At 39.3% G+C, this 11,881-nt stretch overlaps 1 protein-coding gene across 1 annotated transcript in view; it reads left to right on the plus strand.

The window, feature by feature from the left end:
- Positions 1 to 11,602, plus strand: part of MBL2 (mannose binding lectin 2) — a gene marked incomplete at both ends in the record, with an annotated part of 197,836 nt that extends 186,234 nt beyond the window's left edge. Inside the window, 3 exons of the mRNA XM_082308762.1 lie at positions 7,317 to 7,525; positions 8,786 to 8,860; positions 11,226 to 11,602. Of these exons, the coding sequence (XP_082164888.1) occupies positions 7,317 to 7,525; positions 8,786 to 8,860; positions 11,226 to 11,602 (661 nt within the window). The remainder of the gene's footprint in view (positions 1 to 7,316; positions 7,526 to 8,785; positions 8,861 to 11,225) is intronic.
- Positions 11,603 to 11,881: the final 279 nt, after the last annotated feature.

Raw genomic sequence — 11,881 nt, forward strand, 5'->3', positions numbered from 1 at the left:
GAAATACTTTTGCTTCAAGTGGAAAATGTCTTTGATTATTGTATAATATTAGATAATATTCAACCGAATGGATGTAAGCTAGTTAAATGGATAAACTACTCTCCTGAGAAATACAAAGCAAACAAATTTAACGCTGTTCTTATTGTCCACCAGAGGTCACTTACAGGCCACTTTATTCATTATTGGCAGTGCTTTCACTTGCCTAGTTAGCATCTGTTGTTTCCCATATTAAGTACTTCTAGATCAGCTGTGCAAATGCAGGTCCCAAAGACCCTACTAATGACTTTGAATCTTTTCTAGAATCATTAAGAAACATAATAAAAGTCATGAAAAAGTGTAGGAACTTCACTGATCCCATAATCTCAGTAGGTAATCTCAGTAACTACACCATGCTTTGCCAGCTTTGCTGTGCATATTAAAGAATTTTCAGTGTGAACAGACTCTACCCTGTATTACTACATCTATGTGGAATTTTTATCTCGATTCTGATCTGCTCAATCTTCACAAAAAGTTTCTCAATGTGCACTTAAAGTGAGAAGCAAAATGTGTTTACCGCTTCTGATACTTCAACTGTATGTGAATCTCAACTGTTGCGTGCTTGCGGAGGCCTTTGCTTCACAAATTTTTGTTGCAACATGAAGAAAACCCTCGAGAAGTCTTTACTTGACCAATCGGTCATCAAATGTGAACAATTCATCCAACTTTGGCAAAAGATGCCATTCTGCATCCTCTGTTGTGGCTAGAGTGAAAAGCTGGAAATCAGACATGGTGTTTATGAGCCCTTAAGCATCAAGAAAAGGCTTGTGTTTGAAGCAGTCTGAACAGAAAATAACCCCATTCCGTTCATGTTTCATTTCCAGTGGATGAAAGCAACACAAAGGAAAAGAGAGAGAAGCTTCCTGTTCCTCCAAGATGAATGAAGGGCAGAAATTCCCCATTAGTCTATAGACCCCACTAGCCCAAGAGTTAGACTATGTGCTATGAACTTCGTATGAATGGCATTTATTTTTTGTTTTGTTACTTTTTGATGGCAAGATTTAACCACTTCTTTCACAGAGCAATATAGCAACGAACAGTTCAGCACCATACACACATGTAAGCATCAGCATATTTTTTTGTTTGATTCAGTCGAATGTAAGGTGTAAACTGTGGTTATCGTGAAGCACTGTAATTTATCTTTGTATGTGGGTATGCTGGACCAGAAAAAAACCCTGTGAAATCCTCTGTCTCTCTAACTCCCTAATTCTTCTGTTATTGGGACAAGACTGTAGCTGCTCTCAAATATAGAGGTGTAAATATGTCATGATTTTACACTGTGCTTAGATTTCTAGTTGCACTAAGCAATGCATTCTTTGCAGAAGTCAAACAGAAAGCTGGGTGAAAAGCAGCCTGGTGGCTGGATAAAAACTTTTCTTGAGTGATGGATGGCCTACACACAGATAAATTAGAAACGTATAAGGTAAGTTCCCTTAAATCTCTATGAAGGTGAAGACTTTATAGTCAAACTTTTACAATGTGGGTAAAGCAGAACAGCTGACTAGGGACGGTTAAGAACAGCATCTTGATGTTCGTTCTGAATCTCATGCTCTTAGAGCTCAGATCTCTTTTAGCTCAAGTGACAGTCAGCAAATTTTCCAAATAGGAGGAGAAACTCGGTATGTGTGTTCTTAATAGTCGGTACCCCAAGCGAGGGATCCTGTGTGAATTGTGAACTTTGTCTGAATCTCAAACAGAACTTCCTCCGAGTTACGCAGGTTGTTTAGGTTTTTTTGGTCTGGTCTGCTTCAGAACTGTCTCGCTCTCATCCAGCTTCTGTAAAAATAATACGCTTGGCCTTGCAAACTCCAAAGTACAGACTCAGCACCTCTGCAAAGTCTGTTTTTAATAAGAAACAGGAATAGTTTTTGGTTTATAAACTTAGGTCCAGACTAATATGCAGTGATTTAAAGTTTGAGGGAGGGGAAGGGGGTACAAAATTCCACTTTGTTCCTAGTTTGTCAGCTCTCTGGTCCAGGAGAGAAAAATAAATTAAAGAATATCTGACTCTCATTAATGTCCACTGGAAACTTGCTGGGATCTGCTTGTTTAGGTCTTTATTTTTATACATAGACATGAACTCGGAGTATTATACCTGCTGGTGCTTATGCTGTCTAATTTCTACCATGAACAAAGGGTGAGAGTCTGTAATAATAGTTACAGTATTATTCCTGTTTGTACTTATCTGTGTTATTACTACGGCATTGTTCCTAGTCTGTCCTGCTATATAAATTCCCTTCTCTCTCACAAGCAGTTGATACTTTTACCTTGCTCTTAATATACAGAATGTACACAGGACATCCAAATATTTTACCATTAAGGAGGGTTGACTCAGGGTACTAGCCCAAAACTGGAAGCAACTGTTCATCTGCATAGTCTCTGTGGCAGGCTCACAAGTGACCAGAATTAAATTAAGAGCTTCAGCTCTGCTCCGTCCTTCTTACTGTGCAGACATACGGAGGCATGGTAGGTTACACAGGCAAGGGATAAATCACTACAAATTCAGAAGAAAAAGATCCTGCACAGGACAGCTTCCATTTTACATCTAAGAGCTCTAATTAAAGTCACTGTATGAGCACCTGTTAAGAATGGTGCTCCATAATGCCTGGTCTGAGGTTGTTCTGAAACAAGGTTATTCCTAGGGTTTTGTTCTTCGAAAGTCTTTAATGCTGATTCCAGTTGTCTCAATGAAAAGCTTGAAATACTTTGTAAACTCCTGGTTTGGGGATAAGAGCACTCTGTTGGTCTGACATCAAAGTCAATCAATGAGCTAGCTGTGCATTTCTATCCACTGCTTTGGCCATATATTCTTTTGGAAGCGTCTAGAAGCTGTCACCCTGCTATGTGGTGATGAAAATAATTGGATATAGTTCCCACTTCTGTTGTTCCCATAAGATGTTGCTGCTGGTGAAGAATACTCAAAACTGATGGCTCCAAAGGCAAGTTTGAAACTTCAAAAGCCAAGTGTTCTCACGTGCTGAGCTGCTTGCTTCTCCAAGGAAATCTGCAGAGAGCTGCACCATGTATCAAAGAGCAGCCAGACATAAGACCATTCCCCCAAATGAATGACATGTGGAAAGAGGGTACATTCAAGGATCTAAATAGTGAGGAACTCAGTACTCAAACTGGGAATCAGGAGAACCAAATAATTCTGGAGGAAGGAAAGGCTGTATAGATAAGGAGATAGAAAATGAAATTACAAATCCAGTGAAGAAAGGCTTTAATAATTTGTGAATACTAAGCCACCTGTCCGTATGATTTTTATTTGTCACTTGATGCAGGAATTTGCAATAGTCCTGTAGGTTTGGATACCACGTATAAACATGCTGGGTTTGCCACAGCTGAATAAAATTTCTACTGTGTGACAAACTACGTTTCAGCAAGGTGGTGTCCTGACCTGGCGAGGACCTAGGGGTGGGGAAATTGCTGAGAATCCTATCTGCTTCATACTTCTGCTTTTGCAGGCAAGCAACCTTCAGGGAAGTTCAACAGACATTCAACAAACCAGACATTTTTGTGGGTTACAAGGTTACAGGATGAGCCCTGGATGCTATATGTTGACAGCATATAGATACCACCTTTGGCTCTTGTCCAAAATAGCAAAGGTCAGTGTGGAAATTTCAGATTCCTATTTAAAAAAATAGATCTCTAATTCCAAACCTCTGTTAAATGATGTTGGCTCTACAATGTTTTTATCAAATTATGGCTGACAAATAGCACTGCTCTGAACTGGTCCTTTAATTTTATTTTCACTGAGACTAAATTTATTCTAGCTCCTGAACAGGAAAGATACAAAGGCAGCCTGACAGCCTACAACATCTCTATCTGATGCCACTGCATCAGAGAATAACAGCCCCAGAAATGGGATGTTGGGAACAAAATCACTCCTGACACTGCTGCAGGGGTAGAGTTTGAATTGGTTTTTGCAGCTGGAGATGTCTAACAGACCTTCCTCTGGGTAAGGAAATTTTCTGCAAGCAGAATTTCCCAAGACATCTCTTCCTCAGCATTATATTTTGTTATCAATTTTGCAGAGCTACCTGTGGCATTATCCCACATACTGTTCTTGCTACTGTACTCTTCATGTCCACACATAGCCAGCTGGACAGTGCAAGCTCTATTGAGAAGTTTATTGTAATCACTAACTGCATCACTAGCATTACAGGAAGACAACTAGTAAGTGATTTACTTAAAAGTATAAAGATATATTCCTTCACCCCATGTTGTTTTTCCAAATCCCACATCCCATTTTTAAACATAAACGGGTATGTTGGAGTTGGCCAAGTTTTTTCCAGGGATAATTCAGAGTACATTGCAGGAAAGTCACTGCAGTCAAGCAAGCCTCAAATATCCTTCCCTCTCCTAGGTTATTCAAAAAAGAACCCACTGACTGAATAAAGGGGAAAAACCTTACAGTCAAAACTTTCAGTGCCTGATTTTTTGGTTGTTCCTTTGTACTGTAACACAGCCAATGTCTGTTCAAGGCCAGGCAAAGTGCAAAGGGCTCACTCCCAGAACGTCATACGCAGTACCTGTAAATAGGGGTGGTAAGATTGAGGTAGGCAATTGTTAGGATTGTGCAAGACAGAGATAAACCAGTAAGCAACCTCTTCCCAAAACAAAGCACAAAATTACAGCTTTTAGTAGAAATGTAAGGGATTTTTTTTTCTCTTGGCAGGCTCATCCTTATGGTAAAAACCCAGCAGGTTTCTGTTCCATTTCTTGTCTACTACATTCTGTTCTGCTGGCTGTCAGGGAAGCCAGTGGTGCGATAAGAGTTTCACTGTATGCTGATCAAGTAAAGGTGTTCGTAAGTAAAGATGTCTTTTGCTGTGATAAGTATTTGACCATACTGAGGCCATGCAACCCTTGCAGGTGCAGACATGCTGGCTAGAAAGGACTTTTGTAGGCTGCCCTACTGGAGCATGGCAGGCTGATGAGGAGGACTGTTAGCAGGATGTAATCCATCAGTTTAATAGCATTCTGCCCTTGAGTATTCTCTGTATAAATGTAATATCTGCTTTTGAGGAGCAGTTTCCCTAGTATTTGACTTCAATAGGGCTGTCCTATGCTGTCAGATTCTCGGGTTTTGGGCTGATGATTCAGAGCTGTCACTTCGAAGACTAGGTCTGGAACAAGGACTCCCTGCTGCCTCTTCCAGGATCCCTTCCCTGCTGTTACCTGCATTGGGTGAATCGTGTCCTAAAGCATGTTTTATGGAGGAACAAAAGAATTACTTGAGATCTATGTCTTTAAATAGGACCTCCAGAACTAGCTACCTCCTAAATATAAGTTTCATGGCATCTCTCAAGGCCTAATTCTGATCTCTCTGTTGAGAAAGCCTGCAACTGTGTAAGCCTTGGGACCTGAGGACTGTCACTACATCCGCATTTAGTGTGATTCTCCATGTGGGATTCTCCATTTTCTCTAAATATAGTTATGGATTGCAAAACCTGTTTTTTTTCCTATTTCAGCTCCCTAAGATTTGTTCCATTTTTGTGAGAAATTTGGAACATTTTGCTTTTTTATCTAAACCATTGTTGGTGCACATTATCATTAGTCTCTTTGGGAAGTGATTTCATTGCTAGGAAACCCTGCCACCAATTTGCCAAAGGTAAACGGACACTTTGTCTCTCCTAGAATAAAGGATTGGGGTGGTCAACTTGGAAAACTTTGGAGGTAAATAGATCTTAGCTCCTGGCAGGTAAAACCAACAAAGGTTTGCGTGAGGCTGAATCTCTGTGGGGAGAGGACTTCTCCGAGAGGTTAACATTTTGTTTTCAAGTTTTCTTTTATTATGAAGTCCTTCCTAACTTTCATTATTTTGAGCTTTGCTTGCTGCCTTCATGGGAGACAGCAGCAATCTCAACTTCCCTGGTACTGGATAATTAACATAGTATAAAAATTCAGCAGAAGGAGATCCTTAGAGGGCTGTTAAGAACTGGCTTGAGTCCATGAAGCTGGATAAGAAATATAAACCTGGATTCAAGCCTTGTTATACTAGTTACCTAAATACCTTTCCTTATTTTATTTTGGTGTATGCCATTGCCCAGATTTTGATGTGAGCCTAATGGAGGAACCACAAAGAAGTATATTGAAAAGTGGTGCTTCTTAAACTCTGCTTTTTATCCTAAGGATAATGTTCTCACAGTAATATGCTAGTGATTATACTTCATATTGTACTTTATCAGATGAAACCTGACAGGGGAAGCTGCTCTCTGTGGGTAACCTTTTCTGAAGCTTAAAATAAAGAGAAATAATTGAGGTGACTAGCAAAATTCACACTGGATTTGATTTTCTCTCCTTACCCCAATCTGTCAACCAAATGGTGCTTCCTTAGGCTTGTTTTTCAGTTTAACTGGTAGAACTGGGAGAAAATAAGGCCAATTGACTTTAGTATGTGGCTTATTTACTATAAAAGTTTGTCAGCTCATGTTTGTGGTAGTTTCTTTTTTTTTTTTTTTTTTCCTGTTAAACACAATACATGGGACATGATTGCCTCAAATTTGACCCTCATATTAAAATCAAGGACGATTACTGTGGTGCAGCTTGTCAGAACATCATGCAGAGCTTTACCTTATGATGTTACTGCCTGTTACTGTTGTTCTGCTCAGAGAGGGCAGCAAAGTACTGCAGATCTGGGATCCAAGAGGACTTCAGCTCTGAGGTGTAATACTGAGGAAGAAATGTATCTTATTAATACACAAGGTCTGACAGGAGAAATTGGGAGGCAATCAGATCATTACTACTTAAATGCATTTAAGCTTTAAGGTATGGGTGTTTGCTAGTAGTGGAGATGCTATCAAGAGAAATAGCTTAATCACTTTAAGCTTAGACATACAGCAGTCCTGATAACTGTGGAAAGAAGAGTTCCAGCAGAAATGCAATAGCTGGAGAGTTCAGGATTCATCCCAAACTGGGATACCATATGACTCATTTGGCATGAGAGAAATGCTTTACATTTAGACACACAATGAAGAAAACATCAAAATGGATTTGCAGAATGGTGAGATTGATGACTGTTGCTATATTAGGTATTTTCATTACATCTTGAGATTTTCAGATTCTTGTAAGTTTGGTTGTTTCTTTTCTGGTTTCCATACATAAAGATACAATCAGAGGCTAGATGAAATGGTTCAGACACTATCCCTTGTTCTTGGTCTTTTGGCTGAAGATGGAAGTGTATTTCCTAGGCAATGTAGGCAACTTTTTCGTAGGCAACCCTTTAAAATTATGTAAATGGAGAAATTTATGAAATTACTCTGCTTGATTTGTCACAGATCTGTGGGCTTAGCAAGGACTCTTCTTAAGCCTTTCAATGCCTTGGTACTTTGGCTTTCACTGTTGATGATAATAAGTTCAGTTAACACAGATAAACCTGAAGAGAAAATTTATTCCTGCCCAGTAATTCAGTGCAGTGCTCCTGCAGTCAATGGCTTACCAGGCAGAGATGGAAGAGATGGTCCCAAAGGTGAAAAGGGAGAACGAGGTACAGAGCTATGACCATTTAGCAATATTGTATTTTTGGCACTCCTTATCATCCCTTTAGTCTTGTTTCATGCCTCCTTCATTCCTTCATTTCGTCTTTTTACTTCTCTCCTTTTCTTCTGCCCCATTAACCTTTTGTAGGCTCCGCACAGTTTCAGGAAGCTGAAAATGCCCTCTGCATTTATAAGGCTACTCTAAAAACTTGGCTTTTAATAAACAAAAAAATACAATACATTTTCACAGCAGCCCATAAAACAGAGACATAATGAGATTTTAATCTGATTGTACCATTTGTACTCTGAATCACTTAGTTTCCTATGATACCCTACTAAATGATTATTGCTTTTTCTTTCCAGCAGCCAGCTCTCAAAACCAGAAATCATGCTTGCTAGGGTTGGCAACTAATCTGATGGTCATAACTTGATTGCTTCATACTCACTAAGTTCCAACCACAAAATTCCCCCAAGGCATGATTTGTCAGCTAGGTAACTTTTTTCATGCACTGCTGCGAACAGCAAATAGATCAGCAAGTGCTTTCTGTCATGTGGTAGAACTAAGTCACCTGCTCTCTCAAGTTTCCAAATCACAGTTTCTGTCCAAACACTTAATAAGTACATATGGAATCATATACTTTCTTACCGTATCCTGTCTGTGTTATCATGTGTATACTACATGTCTTGGAATTAGACAATTGCTTTTCAACCTCCAAGCAAACTCCCATCATTATCAACACCACTTGATATGAACTATGACATAAAATTTCAGTGCTGTATATTGATATTCTATATAGATATTTTCTGGTCAACATAGCCTCAGCATGCTCTCCGCAATTTCGTGGTGGAAATAAGTAAAGCCAGCACTATCTGTTTCAACAAACTGCTTCAGAAGTATCCTTAATCTTATGATTTAGCTCATTTTCCAGATCATATACTGTGATGTTTGATTGGATTACAGCTGAAGTATATTGGCTTTCTGGTTTCAGAGCATGTGTACCTCTGCAATAACATGAGACAGCATTTATTTCATTGGATTTTCAGTGCCATAAGTAGGTGTAGTGAAGAATTTTTCATCAAAGTAATGCATTTCCTAGCAAATGAAGCTTTCCACAGGAACAATTCAATTTTCCTGAGATGTTTTTCTTTCCCGGGGGCGGGGAGAAGAAGAGTCAGTGTTTGGTACTCTCTCTAAGCACTAAGAAAACATAGTGGGGAAAAAACTTAGAAAACATTTAAACAATTTTATTTTAAATAAATCCTTCTAGGAGAAGGATTTCTGGGTCTCCTAAAAGGAGATTTAGGAGCACAAGGAGAGAAAGGAGAAAAAGGAGAACATGGAAGTAAGAAATAAATATCTCATGTTTCTATAATCTGGTTTTCAACCTTTTAGTATATTTTTCAAAAAAATACTTGTGTTAATGTCCAGTATTCTTATAACATCATTTGAGGAAAGGTGTGATTTCCAGAAGTGTGAGGAGCAGAAAGATAAACCATCTGTTCCACAGGAGATGAGCTGACCAACATAACTGGGGGAAAAAAAGTGTCTGGAATGAGTCACTAGTTTATTGTTGTCTGTGAGTGAAATAACAAATGTTCTATCTCATATTCTAAACAGCATTTTTTCTTTCATTCTTTGCCTGTTCATGTGTTTTTTTACATCAACTTGAATTAATTTAAAAATGTTTACATGTGTGTTTCACCTTTGAGAACTGGGCTTTTCCCTCTGAATAGAAGATGACTTTGGCAGCCCTGAGAATTTAAAGCCCACCCAAGTATTGATCCCAGTCAGGGATAAGGCTCTCCCAGCGGGACAAATTCCCACGGAACAAATCTGCAATGTGGCCTGTGGTTTCTGCTCTGGAAACCAAATAGCTCTCTCACATGGCATCAAGTTACAGGAGAGCTAAGCATCTCAGAGACAGTTGTTGTGTAGCCATTTTAATATAAATTACTAAATAACACCCTTAACTCCTAGTTGTAGTAACCTGCAGAGACAAGTAACTGCTTTGGAAACAAAAGTACAGGTTTTGGAGGCTGAACTAAATAGATATAAAAAAGGTAAGGTCCAACCATTGATTAGTTTTCTTTTTGGCCTGATATAATGATGGACATGCTTGTGCTGGAGAAAGGACGGAAAACAGTAGGTTGGAACAAATATTACAAATTTCTCTTGTGTTGCTCAGGAGAGATGGTCATTAATTAAATGCTCTCTCACTGAATACGTCCTTCCTGAACTGACCTGCCAAACTTTAAGGATCACTTGGCCAACATCCAGGGCAGGGGCTTTGTTACATGGACTGAGGGATCAGCTACTGTTCCGCAGGTGCTTGTGCTTTAAGCATTGCATTACATTTCTCTTACTGCCTCAGTTCTAGGTAATTTTCTATGAGTAGACATGGATTGGGATGTTGTCTGCCTGGGCCTGCCTGCAAGTAATTTCTCAAGAGATACTGTGTGAAAACTTCCAAAGAATGTCTCATCAGTGCACTACTAGCCCTGGTACAAATGCCGCATTAGGAAAAGCACAAGGCCCAACATCATTCTTGAATTAACTTGGGAGGAAATGATGACCACATCACGAGCATCAGCAGAATAGTCATATAGCTCCGCACCACCCGCTGGCCATCCTTCCAAGGGGGAGTGTCTTCCCTGGAGAAAGCACAACTTTGAAGCCACAGTTATGTATAAGGCCTGAAAGTAACCTGAAATCGGGGCAAGAAATTGAAGAGCACGGAGAGGCTGAAGAGCTGGTAGCAGTAATCTCTTCAGCCATCTCCCTTTTGTCCTCCTGTGCTCATGTATCAGCACGCTAGAAAAGGTCGTCTGTAACCGTTGTGGAGGTTTTACCTGGCACAGGAGTGTAGCGGGGGTTCCCTGCCCCCAAGAGCATTGTGCTGGTACCATTCCCACAACATCAGGTGAAAATTTAACTGTGCATATGTCCCAGTTTTTGTATCGTTATACGATGGTAGACTCCCTTCACACTAATCCCAGAAACCTATTAAAGACAATAAGATAAAATAACTTGCCCATTAAAGACAGCAACTGTGTTTCAAAAGAATTGCTGCTAGCAGTTTTATCTGCTAAATGAACAAGAGCTTCACTTTCCATTGGCTTTTCATGAAGCCTGTCAGGCATGTGAGCTATGTATTCCTACTGCTCCTAAGATAATTTAAATTTTCTGGAGAAATACTCAGTTTCCCAGGCTCGCTAAAGCTGTCCCTGTGTCTCCCCTTTCTGCTCTGTTGCTTTTAAACCCTGCATTTTGTTACAGTCCCTCAACTTTGGTTTATGTGATAAAGCTGATAGGCATAGAAGATCTCCTAACTGCAGCTCAGTTCCTTTGTATGATTTTAATTGATCTGTGATTTTTGCATTGAAACCTGGCAAACTATTTTGTCTTGCTTGCAATTTGAGCGTGAATTCCTTCAGATCCTGATCCAAGAGCTGTAATACCATATGAACTGGAAATGAAAAACATCAGAACAAGACTTGTGATCCAGTTCATTGTGAAATTCTAGTTTTCTTGAAGTGTGGGCTTGATATTTCCAGGTGTCTATTTTGTTTGGCTTCTATTGGATTCTGCCTAGTACTTCAACAAATGGTCTGTTTATAGCTGGTATTAGCTACTTCTGAAGTACAATTGTGATATGGATAAATAATCACTTTTTGGTATAATACAATTATGTTCATTTTTGTTTCTAGCTTTGATTTTAAAGAACATCAAGAGTATTGGTAAAAACATATTTGTCTCAACTGGAAAAGAAGATACTTTTGACAGTGGAAAATCCCTTTGTGCAAAAGCTGGAAGTACACTTGCTCCTAGGAATGAGGCTGAGAATACAGCTTTAAAAGACTTAATAAGACCTTCAAAGCAGGCCTATATGGGGATATCTGATGAACAGACTGAAGGCAGGTTCATGTATCTGAATGGAGGGGCTGTAACTTACAGAAACTGGAATGCTGGAGAACCAAATAATCTAAAAAAAGAAGACTGTGCAGTAATACAAGACTCTGGAAAATGGAATTATGTTAATTGTTCAAATTCGCGTGCCTTAATTATTTATGAGTTTTTGAGCTGATGAGTCTAAGAAAACCCGAAGTTTTTGCTCTCAATTATGTGGCTGATATAGAAGTTTGTTCCCATAAAGGTGGCTTGGAGTAACCAGAACCAGAGTGTATTTATAACTGTTGTCCCTTTGACATTCAGTTTTAAATCTCCTAATAAAATACAGATTTAATTTTTTCAATCACTATGAATTAAAGTGTGTTTATCATAGTGGTAGTAAGGCTAATGAGTTATGGCATGCTAGGCAGGCTGATTTTTATACCTTCCTATGAGTTCCTCGTAAATGCAGCAT

The sequence above is a fragment of the Platalea leucorodia genome (genome assembly GCF_965183815.1).
Source record: "Platalea leucorodia genome assembly, chromosome: 4".
NCBI lineage: Eukaryota > Metazoa > Chordata > Aves > Pelecaniformes > Threskiornithidae > Platalea > Platalea leucorodia.